Source organism: Tauraco erythrolophus, chromosome 7 (genome assembly GCF_009769465.1).
Source record: "Tauraco erythrolophus isolate bTauEry1 chromosome 7, bTauEry1.pri, whole genome shotgun sequence".
NCBI classification, from domain to species: domain Eukaryota; kingdom Metazoa; phylum Chordata; class Aves; order Musophagiformes; family Musophagidae; genus Tauraco; species Tauraco erythrolophus.
The window spans coordinates 15,678,311-15,702,076 of NC_141471.1; the positions used below are offsets into that span (position 1 = coordinate 15,678,311).

General features: G+C 37.5%; 1 protein-coding gene across 8 annotated transcripts in view; it reads left to right on the forward strand.

Annotated features, from left to right (window-relative positions):
- Positions 1-23,766, forward strand: part of PARD3 (par-3 family cell polarity regulator) — a 479,965-nt gene that overhangs the window by 252,664 nt on the left and 203,535 nt on the right. For 5 of the 8 annotated variants that reach the window (XM_086614471.1, XM_086614473.1, XM_086614474.1 and 2 more), the window contains 4 exons: positions 288-413; positions 1,780-2,162; positions 12,090-12,229; positions 13,756-13,884. In XM_086614471.1, the coding sequence (XP_086470597.1) occupies positions 288-413; positions 1,780-2,162; positions 12,090-12,229; positions 13,756-13,884 (778 nt within the window). Of the gene's footprint in view, positions 1-287; positions 414-1,779; positions 2,163-12,089; positions 12,230-13,755; positions 13,885-17,698; positions 17,738-23,766 lie in introns of all 8 variants that reach the window. The other 3 variants (XM_086614468.1, XM_086614472.1, XM_086614469.1) reach the window with 1 other exon arrangement.

Below are 23,766 nucleotides of genomic sequence, written 5' to 3' on the forward strand. Positions count from 1 at the left end.
CAGAAAGCTAGGGTTTTTTTTCAAGAATGGACGTGCTATCATCACACTGCCTGTTCATTCTTACTTTTAAATTACATGCTTGATTCACCTAGGCTTCTTGTTTCATGGATAAGGGATAATAATTCAGGTAATGCTTATAAATTATTTGAAACTATGGTATCCTACTTGAAGGTAAAGGTGGTTTAAAATTTAGTTTCTATACCGATTATGATAAAATACTAAATCAGTAGGATTTTCTGTGCTGCAAATTGTTCAAACAGTAATCATTTGTAATCTTAATGTTCCAGAACCCTGGGGCTGCTGGTAAAGCGATTGGAGAAGGGTGGAAAAGCTGAACAAGAAAACCTTTTTCGTGAGAACGATTGTATTGTCAGGATTAATGATGGAGACCTTCGGAATAGGAGATTTGAACAGTAAGTGTACTTACCACATGTTACATTGTATTACTTAATCTTTAACACTGCACCTTGCAGTAATTGGAGGAGAGTAAGAAAAAATTGCCTGAGCTTGCCTTTCTAATAAAAAAAGATATACCAAGGGACATTAGCGGTTTATAATTAGCCAAACTACAAAAAATTCAGGATGATTATTGTCTATTAGAGTATATGCACTTCTCATTTGATTGTTTTTCCACATTACTGATTTTTTACTTCTTGCATTGGTAAACTGTTTATCCTGAAATTGACTTTTGCTCTTATACTTGCAATGCATCATGTTCAATATAAGTGGACAGCATGGAGACTTTAATTTTAACATTTTAAAAATATTCCTCGTTTTGTATGTGCGAGAACTAAAGGTGCTATATGCAGAAACTTCCTGGAGAGGTTTGAGAGATTGTAAATGCTTGCTCAGTGAATGCCTGGACTTGGTAGAATCCCGAAATGGTAAATCAGAAAGACTTTTAAAAGTGAAATCACATTGTAGTTCACACATGGATAATTGAAAGACAAAGCAGAAAAGAGGTATGCAGAAAATGACTGGTTTCAAAGATGATAATATTCAAAAAAACCCTAACATGTTGAGGGTCAAAAGCATATCATTTATTCTTATTGTCCTATACTTACTATACATTTGAAATGTATTTTTTTATCCCTTTGACTCTAACCTGGATTGGAACATGACCCTGTACCATATGGTTGAAAGCAGCTTGTCTCTGCTTGTTCTATGGTTCTGAATCACAATTTTTTAAGTCTGTAAAGAGCCTTGTTGACTTTGTGTGCTTTGGATTGTGACCTAGAGTCCAATGTCTGTCTGTGCAGGATTAAGCATTTCTTTCCTATTTCCTAATGTTGTATTCTGAAAGCCTGCTAACTTACGAAAAGTAAAGTATAAACTAGACTTTTTGCAGGTCTGCATATACTCTCAGCAAATTATGGAAAATACATAATCTTTGTATAAAGTGTAATTTTCATTCTAATAATTCTGTTGTCACCATAATTAGTTATCACAGTTATCAAGGTTCAAAACAAAAGGACGCTGCAGTCCTGCCATAGAACTGTCTTCATTTCAAGACTATGGTTAAAATTTTTGCTTTTCCAAATCCAGTATTTGGTACGTTGATTGTTAAGCGTATTTAACCATTGTGTTGCCCTAAGGCAATAAACCTTAGCAAAAGGCGGACCAAGTAGTCTAGTGAACAGATTCAAGTTTTATGGTTTATGCTTGAGTACAATATGTCTGTCAGCTCGTGTTGCTTAATTAACATCAGTAATTATGCTTATAATGTCTTGTAGTCTGCCAGTCCTAATTTGCTAATTTTCTGTTCATTTTGAAACCTAGAGCACAGCATATGTTTCGCCAAGCCATGCGTACGCCGTTCATATGGTTCCACGTGGTCCCTGCGGCAAATAAAGAGCAGTATGAACAGTTGTCCCAAAGCGAGAAGAACACGTACTACTCCAGCCGGTTCAGCCCTGATTCCCAGTATGCTGACGGCAAAAGTATTAACAATTCTGGACTTCACACATTACAAAGAATGTCTCGAGCGGGTAACCAGCCTGATCAGACAGACTCCTACTCGCAGCTACCTCATAGTGTGAATTCATCAGGGAAACCACCCTTGGGCCTAGTACCATCACCTCAGAAAGTTCTCACCTCCACTACAAACAGTGGGTATAACACCAAAAAGATAGGGAAGAGGCTCAGTATACAGCTGAGAAAAGGTAAGGCACTAGCGCGCTCCTCATATAGCGTGGGGTCTGTGTATGTAGTGTATGTACGTGTGTCCAGTCCAGTGTATTGGGCAGGACACCTTGCAGTAGCACAGGGAATGTGATGGGTTGATTTTTGAAGCCAAGGGGCTGAGTTGTCTCTGATAGCATGCCCAGGAGTCCAGCCCTGCATTGGAGGTGTGCAGTGTGTTTGCAGAAGGCCATTTTGAAGAGTGCTTTAACATTGTTTCCTGTGCGTCAACTAATAGAGAAGATCAGTAAATGGTACAAATTCTGTTGGCCAAGAACCAGGAAGTGGGGAACTATTTAATATAAATAAACATGCTAAAGTGGCCCATATTCTGTACTTCATAGTATCATGACTTTTCAAGTTGAATAGTTTTGACGTTAGATTTGAAGAGTGTATTGGATGCAGTTGGTAAATCAGACTTTCTAATTTCCAGCTAAAGCTTTTCTTTATTCCACTGGGATGTGAAAGCTTTTGTTTAAACGGTTGAGATGTAATGTGATATTTCCTATCTTGGCCCTTATACTAATGTAATTTTGATGGAGGTGAGAGACTATTTAAGGACAGAGGAGAAAGCCATGCATGCTTATCTCAACATCTGTGTTATGTGTGCACATGTAGATGCATTGCTGTATCTGTGGAATTTTTATAGTGTTGAATGTCCTAAGTGAGAAAATTTGGTATTTTTGTGTAGTTACCATCTAGACGCTTTTAAGATAGTTTGAAGTATAATAAAATGACATTTAGATGCAAGTATTTCTTAGCTCTTGGGAAATGATGTAAAGGATTATACATGCTGTAAGCTTTATGGTATGAAAATGAGCATGTTTAACGTTAGATAAAATTTGATCTCTAAGCAGCAAGTGTAGGGTTTACATTACACAGCAAAAAGTTTATCCATGTGACTGTATTCTCCGTGAAGTCAAAGTACATTCCCCTTAGGATATTTTATGTGCTTAGTGTTAATAATTTGTATTAATTATTCTTTGTATCGATAAATATTGAAGACAATGCATTGAATGGTAGATTTTACAGTTTCACAGGTATCAGGCTACTTGTCACGTTAGCACTATGCTTTCCTTTCTATGAACTTCAGATGAACCACCAGATTGCTTCTTTCTGGTTGCTGAATTTTAAGCTCTACAAACTTGGATGACATAAGGTTGAGTTGACAGTTTGCTTCTGTTGTTGATGCTCCTTCAAGAAATTCCTTAGGCCATCAGCTCAGATCAGCCTGCTTGGAAAAACTTACTGTTACTGGCTGAGTCAGGAATCACTGTGCTTATAAATGTGCTCTCAGTCACTACAGTTATTTTTGGCTATTTTTTTGCATCTGCGGAAGCCTGTGGAAATATCATTTGGATGTTGCATAAAAGAATTCTTTGCCAGGAGTGGAAATATATATTTCATATGATTTAAAAGCACCAACAAATTAATATAGATTATGGGAACACGATATTTTTGCATGAAACAAATGGGACATTATAGCTGCTCATAAGATACAGGAATATAATTTTGATGTGTTATGAATTCTTTGACTGTGATGTGAGTTTGCATTTTCATCATCTGGCACTGGATACTGTTTCATAAATACTCTCCCCACTTCTATAATGTCACTTAGCCTTGTTGGTACCAATATGTTAGATGGTTTTGGAGTGAAGGAGGTGCATGCTCTCTGTTGACGGAAAGTGATCTAAAAGATCCTTTAACATCTAGTTCACACCAGAGAAGTTTGATGGCTCTTGTGCTAGTAAAAGCTTTGAAATCCACATCTAGAATATATTTCAGATGTTTAGAGGGGACATTTGTTCCTAACAGTTTGCTTATGTGAGAATACCTGGCTGAGTTTATAGGCAGACACACGGAAACTATTTCGTGTACTGTATTTTATGTATGGTGATATTTTTTTTTAAAAAGTTCGTAAGGAAGTATACCTTTTTATCATTTCTGTCTTTCATTTGTTGATATTCACTATAGAAAGAGACATGTCCTCCCATTTTGGCTTTCATTTGATCACTCTGAGAACATAACACATGAAGCAACAAATGAAGCAAAACACTTAAGGTTGCCCCAAGTAGTTTGTTATAAATATGAGTGTAATAGGGATGTTGATTGTCTTTGATTATTTCTAATGAAGGATGTTGTAATAATACAGGCTTTATAGATATTTAACAAATGTACTTTCTTTGTAGCTAACAGACAGCAGCTATTTCACCAATTACCATGATTAGATTAAAAAATCCTTGTGGGGTGCATTAAGGCATAGAAGCATGTAAGACTTCATCTTGAAATTCACTTTCGATTTAACCTGTGCATTCTGGTTAATGATGTAATATATGAGAATTGACTCTTTTTCAATATGACAGACTTTCTTTATTACAGCTGTGTTTCTATATATTGCATGAGCTTTATTACATAAAATGACATGGTGAGATAACCCTACAGTATGTGCTTCTGTAATTATGATTTCTTAATATTTATTGCTGTTTTGGCATTTTAAAATAACCTGAACTTTCATAGGATTTAGCTGTTTAATAAAGTCAGAAGAGAAGGTCAGTCATATGTTTCAGTCAATGCAGAATGTTTGTTGGCTTTTCTAAATGAAAATGGATATCTGTTTATCTTTTCTTAAAGGTCAGGGCCTGAACTTTTAGCATATAGATGTACGGGTTATTGCTGATATTCTAATGCCATTAAGGCTGTATAACAGTCTAGCTTAATAGCTCACACAAATTAAGATAGTGGAAGACATGACAGTGAGCCTATGTTTATATATATTTTGGTGTAAGCTGACATACAGTAAATATAAATAAATAAAAATAGTTATTTACAGCTAATATAGAGAGAAAATAAGACCACTGATATAACACCCAGAGTGTGTGGACAAATTTTGATCTCGTATACACTCTGACAATTCCAGAGTGTTTTTTCTTTGACTGTAAGGGTTTGAGCCAATGCAATTGAGAGAAATTTAGTCTGGCACTTATAAATAATAAATAACAATTATACAACAAATGATTCTAAGGCTTAGTCTTGGATCACGGAGTAACTCGCAGCATTTAGCTTGATACTTGCTAAAGCATTCAAAAGACTGCTTTTCAGATAGACATTGTATTATTCAGATTTCATATACACTTGTTTTGATACTGCTTTACTAAGACAAGCCTGAAGTACTCAGTCTGTAAATAAGCTTCATTTTATTGGATTGCCCTAAAGTATAATGCTCATTGCATCGGATCATTTCTATCTATAACTACATATTTGTCTAGCTAAATTAAATATATAGTTCTTGAGGTAAAATGTGAAAACTGAGATCTTGTTTTTAAAGTCAGTCCTAGTTCCACCAAATATTTTGCTATTTTTTGTCTGAAGTATTCAGTGCATCAGGACTTCAGTCCATGTCTTCCCACTTCCAGAGGGTGACTTAACTACTGGCCATGGGAGTTGTGATCATCTCTTCCTTTTGGCCAAAAAAATATTTCTTTCTTTCAAAATAATATAGCTTCAGGAAAAGAAATGAGTGGCACAACTACAGGATATCTGACAGCAGGAAAACTGTAGGAACCACCAAGTCCATCACAGAAAGGATGTAGGCCATGTCCTAGGAGGTGGTGAGTCCTCAGAGGAAGGAAGCACCATTGTGCAGCGCAACAGAGAAAAATGGTGAAATTGTAGATATGAGGAGGTTTATGAGACTTGTTGCTCTTCTGAGTTTCTTGTTGGCTTCCTGTTTGGCTTTCTGGCCCTTCTGTTGTTAATAATGCTCCGTCTTATGTGCAGAGCCAGATTTAAACACTGCAAGTCCCATCAGGTGACTGGACATTCAGTGTTATGGCACAGTGACACTCGACTCTGCTGCACCCAAGTTCCTTTCGGCAAGAAGTAGTTAGAGACATAAATAAGATGCCATGGATAGTTTGGGAGTATGCTAATTTAAAATGGTATCATATTTGCTCTGGAGTAAAGCACCTATATGAACGGTTACTTTTTTTACTTGGGCTTATATAGCAGAGTGTACAAGACAGGACCCTGAACTTTTCTGCAAGATATCCTGTGTCATGTGTCTGAAGTGTACAGATTTACATGCATTTTTCATCATACTCTCCTGTTTTCCCACACAGTTTCTTGAGCCAGACTTTGAACTGACGTTTTAAATTTTTATTTAAAATTTCTTTTGAAGTGATATATTCTCTAAGAATGATTTTAGAATTCCTGTTCAGATGCAGTAGGGGTGTTTGTCCCGTTTGAAATGAAGCATGTCGATTCCTAAATTACTGAAGTGACCTTGAGAAATGAGATTCAAAAATGAAGCAAATCATTTTGGGCATTATTAGCCACTGAAAAAATGTGAACTACCTCAAGTTTAATCTTTCCATTTTTAAAAAACACTCCTGATCACTATTTATTAGCAGGCTATAGCAAAAAAGAGAAGAATGTTTCTATTAAGTTGATCAAAGATCTTCTTGAGAGGTCTGAGCTTTACTTGGAGAAAAAAAAGTTGTTCCGAATCACTCAACTATGTGAAAACGGGCATGTAATTAATTTGTCTTGATTGTGGATGTTGCTGCAGAAATTTTACAGACAGCTGAGCAGTCAGCCTTCTAAGCAGTCCTTTTCATCTATAGTTACCCTGACTACACCTCCGCAAATTCTGAAAACATAGGGCTTAAACTAGGAGTGGTAAAATAATCTTTTCGGGAAGTACCTAAAATGGTCTCGGTTAGTTCAGTAAAGCCCTGACAGTCAGGAGAATGTATTTGCTGTTCAGCTCTGTCTTGAGGTCCAGTCCTTAATAAAAACTGCTTTCTGGCATAAAACAGTGAGATAATTATTTCAGCAATCACCCATCCATACATGGATCTCAAGAAAGAGACTACTGTGAAAAAGCAAGAACTTGAAATGCTTGGAAGGAGAGTGTCTGCTCTGATTATTGTCAGAGTGTGTTTGGTCCTTCTGCTTAGCTTTATTGTAATTTCATCTCTCTCCTTATTCTGGGTCATTTTGTAATCCAATACTTTCATTATGTGGCGATGCTTTATTTTGTGACTTTGTGTCACAAACTGTTCATATGTGTAACCAACCTCCCTTATTGTTTTAGGAGTGTGTTGTCTTTCATGAAGAATCTGTACTTTTCCTTAACAATCTTTTATTCCATCTGAGGACTGTTCACCCACATGGATTTTCCTTATTTAGGTTGTTCTGAAATGTCCTGTCCTTCTCTTGCATAAGTACTAACAAATGTGGTGCCTGATCATCTGACTGTAAAAATTTTTCCATTGTTTTAGAAGTGATTTTTTTTTTTTTTTTAATTTGGGGAGATCTGTACTGAAGTACCTGAGAACTCATTTGCATTTTCTTAAATTAGAGGAGAAGGAAGAACATGATTTACTTGTAGTTCTGCTTGCAGTCCTGAAAGGGAAGATAACTGTAAGAGAAGTACTGTAAGAAGTTGACAGTGTAGATCCTTCACATGTCCTTATTGGGTCTCCGAACTAACACCCTTTTGAGAGGGACATGAAAGTACTGGAAGCAGTGCAGAGGTGATAGTAGCTTTTTGTCTAATGTTCTGACAGTGCTTCTACCCAGCAGCACATTTTGCTGCTGAGAATTTAGACCTGCAGTTGGTGATGGATGAGGAGCACTCAAATTTTCATGCAGAAGAGCCTTAGAAAGACACAAACAGTATGCCAGACACACTCTTTCTACAAGCAAGAAGATAATCCTAGAATTAGTGAGAAATTAAACACTTCTTCACTGGGAGATAACAGAAAGTCTAACCACCTCTAGTAAGATTTAAAAAATTTTTTAAAATCCTGTCAGTTTATGATTGGGCTGATTCCAAATAAGATGCTGATGTTTAATTTTGAATATATACTTAATTAAATTACACGAAAGTCCCCACCTCCCCTGCCTTAATGCTACTAGAACTTTTTTCCTCGAAACAGCAGCGGAGGCATCAAATCTGCCCTTCTTGTGCTTATACAACACAATTCTTTTATCATGGTAATTGCCCTTTTTATTCACCTAAAACTACTTTATCTTCAGCTCAGAGCTGGCTGAGCTCTTGAGGGTAATGTGACCTTAGAAAGTGTGTTCAGCATCACATTCAAGAGAAAAGGGGAGCTCTAACTTGTTGAAAGAGCTTCTGGTTTATCAAAGAAACCAAAGAATTTGAATTACACAAATTAGTGGGTAATTTTTAAATGTTATTATCACTCAGTGTAATCTGATCATTGTCAGAGATGATGGCTATAGAAAGAGGAAGATGTTTTCTACCTCTCTCTTTTTAAATCTATGAGAGATTAAGTTGAACATAGCTCAAATAATCTAGACCTTTCAAAGTAAAGCTCTTACCTTTGAGTAGGATGACTCCCGTGTTTTCAAATAGATAGAAATTCCCTCTATTTTCTACACGTATTCTGGTTCAGTCTGTATGTGTGTCCCATTTCTTCTATATTATTAATATAAATCAGAGATACCAGAGGAGCCTACAGTGTGTTTGCACAGTTCCCTCACTATTATAATGTAGTTTTACACCCTAAGAACTGAAAACAATTTAACAGCAGGAAGATATTAAGATCTTATATGCATTTCTATCAACAGGAGAGCTGAAATGCATGGAGTAGAGATAACTAAATTGGTTATGTGTACAAAAAGAAAAAAAAAGATAATTAAGATCAATCCAGTAACAGAAGTCATATTTATTTTTGGCCTCGGTTGAATGTATCCATTTATTTCTCAGTCTTTTGAACTTCTAATTTATATATAATAAGCATAGGACTTTATGAAGCTGTGTAATACAGCCGAGGGCAGCTCTAGTACACAAATAGGAAAAGGAAGCAGAGAAAACGTGAAGGGAAAATGACACCCAAAAGCTGCCTCATGCAAAGCTGTACAGAGCAGCATAGCAAAACGTAGCCCAGTTGAGGCCCCTTCTTTGCACAGAAACAAGTAATTAGAATTTTCTTCTGCTAATATCTGGGCTCAGTGCGGATTTGTGGCATTCTGCTGGCTTTGGTAAAGGCTTTCTGGAGATTTGACAGCAGAAAATGCCACGGTCCAGATTTATATCCTGTGTGCATTGGTAATGTGAACACTTCAACTTCTCTTTGTTCTGTGGGGGTTTAAAGTGGAGTGTGTGAACCAGACATCTGTAATGACGCTGTCATGAGGCTATGAAGATTAAGCTTATTAATAATGAAATACTGTCTTGGGCATGCAGTCATGTTCTGATATTACTTTAGAAATTTTAGCAGACAAAACCTGTACTCAAAGAGCAGTATTCTACACACATCCTTAAAATAAGAAAAAGATAAATTCCATAAAAAGCTGAGATGTGAATTCAAAACCACCTTATGCTTATACAGGTCATCTTCACATGTTGCAAGGAGTTAAAGAGCTCTATGAACGTTTGAAGCATCATTAAACTTGTGAGGTCTCCAAAGTAAAATATGAACGTTGTGAGATCTCATATTTTTTTTTATCTCTGTGTAATAGCACTGATAAATTTTATATCAGCCTAAAAATGGATGAAGACTTTCAAATTCAAATGTCGTTTTTTCAGCTATCTTGAATGCTGCAGGAGGAAAGATTGTCCCACAATAGTTAGCATAGAGGACTTGATCCGAATTTCCTGAGCAATATGAGCTGCATGCACTTGCTGTGTATACATGAGGCCTTACATATGTTCAAGATGAAGATTTTAAAAGGTTGTGTCACCCCTAACTCTGTAACCCGTGTCAATTTACTTCATGATTACCATGTTGATAGTAAAATATATATTGTACTAAATTTTAATCAAATGTAGTTGTGCAGGTTTCAGAAATATATATGTAGATTACTGTTGATTATATTGTTCTCCTGCTTCCTTTCCATGTGTGAGTATTGACCTGCTCAGTGAAAAAGCAGACTTAGCAAAGGAACACGGGGAACAGTAAGACAGAAATTAATTCAGACTTTAACCTTGTGGTGCATTGACACTCACCCTCTTCAGCTGGACAGGGGAGAGAAAATAATGAAAGGCTTATGGGTCGACATAAGGACAGGTAGAGATCACTCGCCAATTACTGTCACAGGCAAAACAGACTCGGCTTGGGGAAAATTAATTTAATTTATTGCCAATCAAATTGGAGTAGGATAGTGAGAAATAAAACTTAATCTTAAAACACCTTCCCTCCACCCCTGCCTTCTTCCTGGACTCATCTTTACTGCTAAATTCTCTGCCTCCTTCCCCCAAGTGGCCTGCCTCACCGTGGTGTTCACCACAGGCTGCAGGGGAATCTCTACTCCAGCCTCTAGAGCACTTCCTCCCCCTCTTCCTTCACTGACCTTGGTGTCTGCGTGGTCATTTCTCAATATTTTCAATATTTTCCCCTTCTTAACTATGTTATCCCAGAGGCACCGCCACCGCTACTGATGGGCTCGGTCTTGGCCAGTGGCGGGTCTGTCTCAGAGCTGACTGGCATTTGCTCTGTTGGACATGGGGGAAGCTTCTAGCAGCTTCTCGCAGAAGCCACCTCTGTAGCCCCTTCTGCTACCAAAACCTTGCCATGCAAACCCGATACAAACCTCAAATGGTTTGATGGTTGTGTGTCTTTCATATAGGTTGTGTTCAGCTTCCCAGGGCTCATGGCTGAGAACTGTTGCATAAAAGTTCAGCTTCTGTCTCTCCCCATGATTTTATACAAAAAAGTATGTTGTGTGACTTTTAGGGACCATACCTGATATTGCTGAGTCCTAACTGCAGGTTGACTTAGTAGGTCAGGTTAAACACAGGTTGGGCATGCGTACGCCTAACTAGTGAACTTGAACTGTAGCCATATCTTGACAACCTCTGAAATGTTTCGAGTGGAAGTTGCAGATGCTGACAGTGTCAGGGATGCTCTCCACTGAATCGCAGTCTGATTTCATGCTAGATTAAGTGTCCTGAGTAGACTCGATGTGGGGGCGGGGGGACTGGGGGGACGGATTTCAACATAGAGTTTTACAAGTTGTTGATAACACTGAGCAGTTTGCATCAGAGAGGATCACAAATGAGCTTTCTGCATAGTAGGAAATGCTTCTGTTTGTCCTCTTGGCTTATGAATCCCATAGCTGGTGGGGTCCTAAGGTGCACTTCAATAACCAGTTCTGGGCATAATTTCCCTGAAATATGAGCTGGCCTCATTTGTCATGTTGACTGGACCCCTTCTTTGGCTTTCTCTAGGTCATCTTAAATGTCTCTCTTTTGCTTCAGTCAGTCTTAGCCAAGCGTAGTCAATCACCTGGATATACAGCAGGACCTCAGAAGTGTCAGCCTGACTCTGTGCCCTGCCTGTGCTGCAGAAGGTGGAGTGGAACCCAGTGAGAGCTGGGGTGACGCCGCAGGGCAGAGAAGCTGTTGACAGAAAACAGCGCAAGGTCCTTCAGAGTGGAAGAAATGAGGCCACTGAGCTCTGGTTCTGTCTGTCACCTGGCAGTGTCCATAAGTGAGCTGACAAAGCCCCGTGGCCAGCAGTGTCGGCTGGCTGATACTGCTGAAAGAGTTGCAAAGAGAAGGGGAGGATCATTGACGAGATCCAGGTTGACAAGGGGGAAGACAGCGATAGGATATCAGATATGCTTTGTTCTGATTCCTTGTCACTCAGCTCCTCTGAAATAGGAAGTTGGAAATATGGCAATGACTTGGAAATCATCAGAACAGCAAGTTGCAAGGAGGGCCTGCTGAGCCACCTGTGCCAAGACTCAGCGCTTCAGCTATAGCGTTGCTATAGATGCCTTTTTTTCTTTTTTTTTGCTATGCAGTAGTTCTTACATCTCATACATGTATTTTCATGCAATATATCAGTGAGGTATGCATACATTCTGCTCGATAAATATATGTTGTATAAAATGTGCATTTGAACAAGTAGTGTTCTACATTCTTTATGCAGGTGCAGAAGGCTTGGGATTTAGCATTACTTCAAGAGATGTCCCAATTGGTGGCTCTGCTCCAATTTATGTGAAAAACATCCTTCCGAGAGGTGCAGCTATTCAAGATGGGAGACTAAAAGCTGGAGACCGATTAATTGAGGTGATGAAGTGTTACGTGTTGTTTGTCTGTGTTTTGGCATGAGCCCATGCACTAGTTCGCTTCCAAAGCCTCTTAGTTGTTTACGTTATAGGAAAATGTTTCCCTCTTCTTTTATTACTTTTTTTTTGGCTTTGTTATTTTAGGTAACAGATCAAGGGCTGTACATTTTCAGTACATAACTGTTTTAAGAGCTAGACCCAGATATACTATGAAAAAATGAGTTTATGTGTCCTTATGTGAATATACTGTCATACTTCTGCATTGCTGTTTAGGAGTAAGTTCAAGCAAAGTGATTGTTGCCTAGTAAGTGGCATTAAATCAGCAAGGAGTGACAGACCAGAAATTATTGAAGATATTGCCAAGTATGGAAGACAATACCCAGACGAGGTTTAGTGAATTAGCTGGAAGAGACAATGTAAGAGGAAGGTAGTGCTACAGAGAATCAAGGCCACTTCCCTCCTGAAGGGAGGATGTCCTCAAGGGAATTAAATTTCTCTTAGATAGGCACACAGCAGTGATCTTGCTGCAAATCTAGCTGGAGTGATACAAGATGTTACCACCCACAGCTCTTCATTACTGTCCCTAAGCCAAATGACACTGGAGGTGCAGCTGAGACTGTAACTGCCTCTCAGTGCCCTAACTTCACTTTACTGCAAAATTGGCAAAGTCAGCTTGAATTGTTGCTGGAGGATAGCCCTCTGTAATTACTGTGATTCAAGGTAACCCAGATGACTCGGGTAGAAGGGGAATGAGGAGTGTTTAAAACGACAGCTATGGCATCCCAGCAGTGTGAGCTGTGATCTCTTAGGAGAGGAGGGAAAAGATGACTTCTTCTGAGCACTCTGCTTCCTTGCTTTAAAGCCGTTAGTTGATTTGTCTTGCATTTTCGGAATGTTTCTGACCAGGCAAGGCTGAGGATACTCTAACTTTCTCTGGCTTCTTCCTTCCTCAAGTTAGCTCATACAGTGGGAAATTTAACTGTATGTATTCCATACTTGTCTGTCCTGGTAAGTGGTATGTGGAGGCCAAGGGGTTGGACCGCTGAACAAAGACGAAATAAAGAGTAGCTACCCCAAATTTATTTGGGGAAGAAAATTATTTTCTACTTTGATACATTTTTTTGTGCAAGATATGTTTGGAAGCTATGTATAACACCAAAGCGTGTGGAAACAGGATCAGTTTTGGATCATACATTGATTTTGCCAAAGGATTTTTATGCAGAAATTCTCGTAAAAAAAATTGCTGATAGATAGGATTACTTGGCTTTAGAGTATACTGGAGAATACTGTTGCAGCTAAAAAGAACAGAAATAAAACTGTCTTGCTTGTTATTTGTATTTGTATGTAAAGAATGCATGTTTAATTAGTTCTCTTAAGTAGAAGTTGTACTGAGCCAATATAAGCAGATTGCTTCAGCGAGGCTTTTTTAATACTGTCCTTTACGATTCACTTGACTTTTCAGTAAGAATTTTTACTGTTTTTCCTGTTTTAGAGTCTTACCAGTTTCTAATATTTCCTTTGTCACAGGTAAATGGAGTTGATTTAACAGGCAAAACTCAAGAAGAAGTTGTGTCCTTGCTGCGGAGCACCAAGATGGGAGGGACCGTCGGCCTTCTGATTTTTCGGCAGGAAGAAACATTCCATCCAAGGGAACTGGTGCGTAAAATAGAGAGCAGCTAAGAGATTTAGATGAGCATGAGCAAATGATTTGATCTTGTCACCTGCTAGTAAACATGCATGGCCAGCACTCAATATAAGAAAAAAAGCTATTTTGCTTTATTTAGAACGTTTGACATGAATGTTTTTTTATTCTCTTCAAGACCTGCTATTGGAATTAAATATTTGTTGATAATGTATAAGTGAGAGTTTTATTTTGAGTGAAAATGTTTATTATAGAAGAAGCTTTTGGATGCATGCAGACAAGTAGATTATTTCATATCTTTCATATGGATAAATCTATGTTTGAAAGCCTGCCATTTGTCCCACAACCTGCTCACTAAAATGTTTTAGAGCATATAATATTATACCAAAACAGGATATATAAATACCTTTCTATTAAAAAGTGGAATATATAAGAAATAGTAGCCTTTTTTGAATATCAATGCGATCTCTGTGGAATGGAAACCCTGCAGCTATTAATTTAGCAGGGCAATTCAGAAAATGTTTCTGAGGAATTTACATGAAATGGAAATAAAATTATGTTTCATACTGTACCTGCTCCACTTGTATAGTATATACAGATATTTCTCTGATAATTATTCAAGATAATTTCTGTTATGAAAAGGTAGACTGTGAATGTAGCAGTCTTACTTTGTTCTGTATTCAATTAAACTGCTGAAGTTGTTATTTGTATTATCGTAGCAATATATAGCTCTAAAAATACCTTATTTGACTGCGTTATCGTGAGAAGATAGACAAATAGAAGTGACAAATATAAGTGTAATGAATGGATTGCTTCATTTTTCTATTGGATTTGTGTTGTTTTGAATGCAAAGAGAATGAACTTTCGTTTGGCCATTTCAAGACATTTAACATTGGCCTTTTACTTTCAAAACTACAATTAAACTGAGGAAGTCAAAGTGGCAGGGAAGGTACTGAAGTGGAAGTTGTAAAATAAGGAGAAGTGAACAATTTGAAATCATATTATGCCTTATTACTGGAACTGTGAAAACAATCTGTTTATAAGTTCCTACGATGTATTTTTCACAGTATTGCTATCTTACATAAAGCTGAATGAAAATGCTTTTTAAGTTTTCTAAATAAACTTAGAAGTAAGAAAATGTCTTAATTTTGTGTATATTATTTCTATAGTAAAATGAGGAAGCTATAATGCATAATTTAACATACTGTTTTGTTTCAATAATCGTAAACAAAAATATGATGTGAGTAATGCAGAGATTTAATAGTAATGCTTGACATTAAAAACAACAGCAAATCAGCCCCTTTAAATGAGTTCAACCTCAGTAGCCTCCCTGCTGCTGCTCAGGCGATGCTCTCTCAGCTATTTTGTCAAACACCAGCATAGGGAAGCCAGATCTCATTGTGGCTGAGTCAGGTAGTAGGTCAGCTCTGTGATATGTAGTCAGAGATCAGATCTGAACTGGTGTACCTTCTTGTAGCTCCAGTTGAACAAATGATATTGTGAGGATCTGACAGTACGTGTGTGTGACGATCCTCTGTTGCATAAGGATTTGTTTGTTTGCATTTTGACATGAAGAACTGTTAGGGTGCTCTGCTGACAGCTGTCAAAGAGCAGTAGCAGAATTGCTAGGGAAGGTGTTGAACTAAAACCCATCATAAGAGCTGTTCTTTCTTCTCTGGTAAGAAATAATCCTAAAAGAAAACAAAAAAAATCTTTTCAACCAGCTTCTCTCATTGACTTTTGCTGGCTTTATGTAAAAAAAAAAAAAAAAGAAGAAAAGAAAATTAATGAATTAATATTGACAGAGGGAGGAGAATGATCTGAAATCAGGTCAGTTCATTTTTTCATGTGCAAACCTTCTTTGGCCATTTAGGAACAATTTGTCTTTGCATCCTTCCTCTATTTCTGTCATACTTTCTACATTTGTATGCTTTAAATATTAACTGAATGAGATGTGTCTCAGAAACCATGTGCATAAAATCATGTTATTTGATATTATCCATCTAGTAAAGGGCAAGACTTGCTGCTGCTTGATGAGGAGCACTCAGTATTTAAACCATTTTATATTTGCCAACATTTGTACAGATAGTAATCCCAATAAAAGAGGTGCTTAGATTTTATGTTTTGGGTTATGGCTTGTTGAATGACTTTTTAAAAGTTATTTATCCTTGGGTTTCTTTATAAGTAAAACAAAGATAATAAACTTTCAGGAGAGTTGTGCATTTTAATTTCTTTGATGTATGTTGCCGTTATTGTCTGGAAGGGACCTGTGAAAATGTGTAGTTGTGTCTAAAATTTAATGGAATGTTAAGCTGAGCCTGTTTAAGTTAGTATGGGATTGTTGTAGCTTGTGTGGTCAAGTTAGGGGGTGTGTGTTTGATGGAGAACCATCATCCAGTACAGGACATCATGCTAAAAGTGATTAAAACATGGAAGCAGGGAATAAAGTCAAATTGCCAGGTGTTAACTTTTCTAACCAGTGAGATCTGGAAGAATGATTATGCTTCTCCAGGATACCAGGCATTTTATTGCTTCCTAAGTTACCTAATGCCAGATAGGTAATATATTAGGGCTTGTCTGCATCTATGTGAGAGGCAGATTGTCTCTTAAAGATCTTCCCTCCCTGCCTCATTCCTTTATGAAAGAGCTGAGGATTACTCTGGTTAAGAAGCACTCCTGTTATGCTGTGATTACCTCACGTGACCAAACATAACTTGCTGATTTTCTTAGAGCCTACTACTGACTATGTGAATCCACTGAAGGATTGGCTTAGGTTACTTAGCTTTTGAGCTAAATTCTCCGTGTTAGCAGAGACTGGCTGGCAGAGTCAGTCTCCTGTACCCTACGGGTTAATATGCCCATTAGTACAAGTAGGTCCTTTACATGTTCCTGGTAGCTGGCTCCTTCATCATTTTTTCCTTGTCAGTTCTTGACTGCAGGTTAAAGCTAACTGGATGTACGTGTTACTACTTTGCCACTGCATTTTTGTGCTTAATCATTTGAATCTCCTGGAAAACTGCCCAAAGCAAAAAAGTCCAGTAAACCCTAACACTTCAATTTGACCCAGCTGAATGGAAAGAAATAGCCGGTTAGCCCAAAAGTGATCATCCAGCCAGCAACAAGGTGGCTCCTGGGTTCTCAAAAGGGTTTTAGTATGGGTGAATATGGACTTGGAAGAGAATTAGTTTCTTACGTGCGTTACCAGAATTGGTTGGGAGATGCAGAAAGGTTTTCCAACAATGTGTGTTTGCCTTATGTACCCTGAGACACAGATGAGGAATGCAGTGTACAGGAGGGTCCCATTTGTGGTGGACTGAAAGCACCCTTCTGTGCTTGGGTATCCAGTGCTGTAGTTCCGGTTCATCCAAACACACGCGAAAGAGGAATCTCATGTTAAAATGAGAATGGATGTTTTAAAAAATAGGTACTTGTTTAAAATATTTGGAAAGGTTCATCTGGACTGCTGAGGTTGTTCTTTGAAAACTTGAAAGCAGGATGGAAATGCCAAGGGAGAACACCCATGAACGAGAATGTTCCACCAGCCAGAAAATGGTGCAAGCAACTGTGATTTTTCCTTGGCCAGATAGCCACCTCCCTCATAGCCAAATGAAGTCAGGTGCACTGGCCTGAAATCACTGGAGGTTATTTTTGTTCACCTCTCATTTAGTGCTTGTTAAGAGAAATTTGAATCAGGAGTGTGATGAACACTCTTCATTTTTTCCATTACCACTTCATGTCAGAATTAGAGCTCTTTGTTTATCCCCCTGCTGATAGATAGTATATGTCGTATGTAGTCGTGTTCTTATTTATTTTTTTTACTTCCTTTAGAATGCAGAACAAAGCCAGTCACAAATTCCAAAGGAAACGGTAAGAGCTTTGTCTTTTCCATACTGGAAGACTCCCAAATGTTTTAAAATTGATATGGCACTTCTCCATCAAAGTTTCCCAGATCCTCCTTTCACCTTATATACTGTAGATGGCTCTCTCTAGCTTTACATTTTAAATGCGTTTTTTAATGTAATTTCAAATACTGTTTGAATATTAGATATAATTCAGTTATTATATGTGTTCAAGTGCTATTTGAAATTACATCTTTTATGCGCAGCCGAAGGCCTAAAGTTGAAGTGATAAGAGTAGAGTGATAGCTTGGGTTACTTGTTGAAACTAATTGTTTAAATCATGATTATGTGACTGAAATCTGAGATACAAACACAAATATTAGGTAGTTTGGATTTAAGTCTCAATTGTATCTTCATAACAAAACACTGTATGTTAGTTATTTTTAAGAAACTATAGGGAAGTAGTAACAAATTTAACCCTTTGAAGGCTGTAATGGGTTTGTATGTGATGTGTCAGTGAGGCTGTATATTGAGGTTATGTACTGTTTATATACCTCATTTTAGCCAGTGGAACAGGATCAGTCTTAATACACATTATACTAATATATTTAAAAAGTTTTTCTAAACTAAAAAGTTTATTTTATGAAATATTAACAGAGGAAATAACAATAATAAATTACCTTAAAGGTATACTGTATCTTAGTTAAAAACATACTTCTAGAAGCTCCATTCAATTAGGTACCTATTTCAAAATTAAATAATAAATTAGATTATGGAGAAATTAAGAGAATTCGTGCTGAGATTTGAAATTAGTTAGGCTGCTGAAAAACAGAAAAAAGCTTGTCTAGATGATTCAGAATGCCTTACTGGCAATGCTGAGATGGTGTCTGGGATAAAAAGAAAGTTAAGACTAGGTGAAAAGATGTAAGAGCCATCTCAGTGAGACACTCAAGGGTATATCGTTTGATAGTATTAACGTTTCAGACCAATGGAATGTAACTGCTAAAATAGGCATTTGGGTTGAATGTAGCAACATGCACTTTTATCCCTCCGGCTTTTGATGTCCTTCTAGCCTGAAAGTCATCTGCATAAGGGCTCTGCAAAATCGTGGGTGTATCATTGTTGCAGACGTGCCTCACAGTATCTTTTTAGTACATCTCGTTAGAGTATGTATGTTTTTGTCTTCATAGTTCCTTACCACATACTGCTGATGTGTAAGGAGATCAAAGATCAAAGCCCAGAACAGTATTTCTGCCTGTAATTGAATACAATTGAGAATAATTTGTGAGTGCAGCCTTATAAAAGTGTCCTGGCTTTAGGAGTTGAAATTCTGCCCCAAAACTTCTTTAAGATTAGGCAGAGTGCCTACAAGATGTTTATATAAATCAATTGCTCATCTGTTGCAAAGTTAATGTTTTGTAGCAAATTCCATGGTGAAATCCTTTCTCTGACATTTTTGGGATCAACATCCTGACTTCGTCTAAGGAAAGACCAAAAGAAAATAAGTATCTCTCATTTGTTCTCTATAGGTACGAGCTAAAAATCACTTCTTAAGCAGGGGGTTATGCAAGAAGGACAGGGAGCATATGAGTAGGGATTTCTGAAAAAACAGCCAGAAAGCCCTAGCAAGCCTTGGAAATAAGGAAGTGAATTGGGAAATACATGGAGACATATTTGGTTAGTGAGGGAATGAAGCTGGAAAGCTGGTCAATACAAAAATGTTTTTTGCGTAATGTCTTGGATTTTTCAGTCATTATGGGGTGAGTTTTTTGTTATTTATTTCAAGGCTCAGAGCGACAGTGATCAATAGTAGGAACAACAGGTGTCTCTCAATTTGCCTGCTCCTGGGTGGGAATAAAAATTGGACTAAACGTGAAAGGTGTCAGTGGGTATTTATAATGCACAATGGTTTTTCACTTACCTCCCTTCTTCCAATCTACTTTGCTTTGGATAAATGTGATACTCCACTTCTACAGAACTAATTTTCCTCAGCTACGCGTTAATAACACACTTTAAAGTCACACGCTTTTTTTTTAATATTATTTTTTGAAGTATTTTTCATTGCTTTCCTTTATTTTCCTTGGTTCTGCCTCAATCCTTATTTATTCCTCCTCTGTCTGCATTTCAGGTCTTTGAGATTTCTAATCTTGCAATTTCTGTTTCTGTGCCTGCTCTGATCTTTGTGCTGTTAGTTGTGAGGTTTTAGTCTGCGAATGTCAAGGACTTGACAGTAGAAAGCAAAGCAACAGAACAACAAAAAGCATGATGAAAACTGTGAAGCTGTAAAAATGAGAAAGAGGTGAAATACAAGTCTGCTTTTAATTTAAAGGCAAAATGGTTGTTGAGTTTTTTTGTTGTTATGTCTTTGTGAGGAAATAGAAGAAAAATGCACCTTTGAAATTAAAAAAGAAAAAAAACCCTTGAAAATGGAAGGCCTGAAATAAAATTTGTATGTAGACTCCAAAATATAAAGTTTATTTTATCAACACATTATTAACACTCAGAGGTCACATTCATGTAACTGTTACTTTGAAATGGTTTTACACTAATATTGTGGCACTTGGATGCAGTAGTTGGAGTCTTCATAGATGTAATAAAAGGAAACCTTAAAAATTATTTTTTTTTCATAGTTTATTTGTGGCCTGAAATCCTTGAGAGAGTTATTTCTTACTGCCTATGTAGGAAAGCATATGACTTCATATTTTGCACACCATCATGTAATTCTCATGTTCTCATTCGTAAACTTCCACATGAAGAGCTTTTGTAACTTGCTAAGCTCACAGAATTTAAGCTTTGCTCTCCAGTTATCCATAAGAAATGCAAATTTCTAATGCAGCTTCAGCTTCTATCCAGTAACTGTGCCCTGATGAAAACAGTACTGCTGTTTTTACCTTCTGTTTTACTGATGAACAGAACAGGCGCTCTGTTTACTCCTGAAGCAAGGAGATCTCCTGTATCTTGATTGAAAGACTGTTTCACCCAGCCACGAGTTTGTGCCATTTGTATAGCTGATGACAACATGGAACAGATGCACCTATTTCTAAACATGGTGATTATTTGGAATGTAGGAGATTGACCGTAATATGAAAACTAGTAATTTATCATTATTACATTTCTGTTTCTAAGCATAATTATCTTAATCTTGTTACAGAGCATTGAAATGAACTGTTAATTATGCTATGTAAAACATCTGCCAATTAATTTTTCCTCATACTCTTTGAAAGTCAATAGTGTTTCAGTAATATTTTGCTTTTACAATTGTCATTCACTGTTTGTTTTCTGAATTCAGAACTGGCAAGTTAACTTTCATGTAAGCATAATGCTAGAAAAATAATAATTATCATATAAGTAAGGATTTTCTAGGGAGTGTTGTCTATTTGTAAAAAGAGATTCAAAGTTAGGATTCAGGATTTCATTTCATGGTTGTTTTGCTCAGCAACATGGGAAAGCTTCAGTTTTCTGTTCTCATTTGTTTTTCTGTCAAATTGCTGTAAGTGAGCAGAACGTTATGAATTTTAGTGAGTGCAGGATTCATAACAGTGACATAACAAGAGCGGTTGGTGTGTTGGAACAATATCTAAATGTTTAGCAGCCCTGATAGAAATTGCAAATGAAGATTGCTTTTTATTTTCTTCTGAACTCGAACATCTGATACTCCTGTTATTACCTAAATTTCATTTTGATCACTGTGTGTTTTCAGAATCCAAGGATAATGTCATGGCTAAACCTATCTGCGTTTTTGGGTTCAGTTGCTGTTCTTGCCATAGACTTTTGAGGTCCCTTCCAACCCTAACCATTCTATGGTTCTATGATTGTGAGCAAATTAGCTAGCTACACTTTTTATGCAAGAATTCATCACCCATAGGAATGGGGTGATACCACTGTGGTCAGAGGGATTTTGTAAGAACTAATGCAGGATTATTTTTGTACACTTTTCGTTTGCAACTTTTTGTGTTATGAATATGAGAGATATATTAGCAAATGCCTAGAAAGACTTAATTTATATTGATTAATGGATGGAAAGTTCTTGGAGCTTAATCTTGTCAAATAAAGCACTGTCAGTGTTGAGCTTTAAGGTGGTGGTGGAGCTCTGAGAGCTTGTGTGTTTGTTCTTTACTTTTGGTGAAAAGCTGTTTGTATTACTTCAAGATACATAGTTATTGGGTACGTATCCATAGCTATTTTTCAAAAAGCTGTAAGTTAAGTTTCCACCACTTCATATTTAGCAGTTATAGAGAACTTCAGCTTTTATAGCAGCTTTTTGTTATTCAGTTGATGCAACTCTTCCTTCACACAGAACTTTCTTTGGAGAACAGTTTAGAGCTTCATCGATTTTCATTGCTGCAATAGGTGATCCAAATATCTAAAAAATGAGCCAAGATCATACATTGACCTATATCAGCCTACACCAAAAGCAGTGCTGATATCATTAGATATAGAATCATTTCATCAAAAGAGGAGAGGTTTGGCTGATGATTAAGCTGATGCTACTATTTCTTCCATCATGTTTAGGAATACTGCAAATAACTGGTGCTGATTATTTTTATACCTTTTTATGACATGAGGCACAAGAGTGATTACAATGTTTTAAAAGCCTTTTTTTAGTGCTATTTTGAGTGGTTTCAGATCATATTTTTAATAAAGTTGTGACAAGAGAAACAGATCACTGGCCATATGAAGGAAAGAGGTAGCAAATGTGTGATCTTCTGCAGGGTGCTGTTGTGTTTACAGTCTTTTACCATAGCAGGTATTCTAGCATTGAATAGCATATTCTGGGGCATTAATGAGTAGAGCTGAGACATTAATTCCTAGTGAATAATTAATACGATGATTGAGTGACTGTGTTTATGAATGCTTTTTCCTGAAACGTTCAATGATAATCCACATAAACTTCTGTGTAATGCTGTGCTTGGGACTGACCCTGGGGCTCATGGTTTTGACTGCATCATCTGCAGGTGCTTTACCTGGATTGGTGTCGCACAGCCAAGCTGGCTGCATGCAGCACTGCGAGGCAGCTTTGGCTGCTGTCTCAAAGCTTGTGTTGATAACACTTGCTGGCCGATTGCCAGTTTTGTGCAAGACATTGTACGTCTCCCTCCACTGAGGTTCTGTAGCAGGGTTCATCCTGAAGCCAAACTGGTGTGCACATCATTATTCACCATTATACTATCCCCTACATACTGACCTTACGTTATTTTGGATAATAAGAGTTGATTATGTAAGGCATCTCCCAACAGATATCGGGTGGGAGACTGAAAGAAGCCCCCAGGTCCTTCAGTTGATCATCTGCTAGTACAGGCGATGGGGTCATCAGGTTCTTGCAAACACTTGGCCTTATTTGGATGAGTGCAAAGTTCACATTGTTGCTTAAAATTCCTATTTAAACCTCTGAAATTAATTAACTGTGTGCAAAGCTTGTTTGACTACACTGTTGGCTTTAGACACTTGATGCTGATTCTTTCTTACTATCAAGTCCAGGGAAAATAGTAAGATGAGGTGGTTTGCCACAATTCCGTGAAATTCTGCAGCAGAAGTAGGGATAAGACACAGGTCAGTCCCAGTGCTCCATACGGGAGCTGCCTCATGTGGAACGTGTTTCTTGCCATGGACTTCTACAAAGGCATTCTTTCCCTTTCAACTTTGTTTTTCTGTCTGACTTTCCCAGACACTCTCTATCTGTTTCTTTAGTCTCTCAGGTCTTGTACATCCAATAGGGCAGTGAAAAAGCATAAAGATTTTTAGGGAGCTGTGTCATTAGTGTGTTGAGCATTGAAGTTTTTCTTCAACCAAGGGATAGTGCAGAGAGCTGTAGCTTTATAGGCTTCTTTGGCAGAGCAGACACCTGCTGTGTATCTAATCCCTTGGTTTTCACTTCTCTAGGATAAGCATCTTGTAAAGAAACGGGGTTAGCATCACAACTGCATATTTGTTTCAGAAGATACAGTAGGAGTGCAAAGTTTGAGTAGGAACAACAGTTTGGAACAGGGTGTGTTGGCCTGAATAAAGTACCGTTGTTATGGTAATGGCAACAGACTAGTCCCTGTGTGAAGTTTGGAG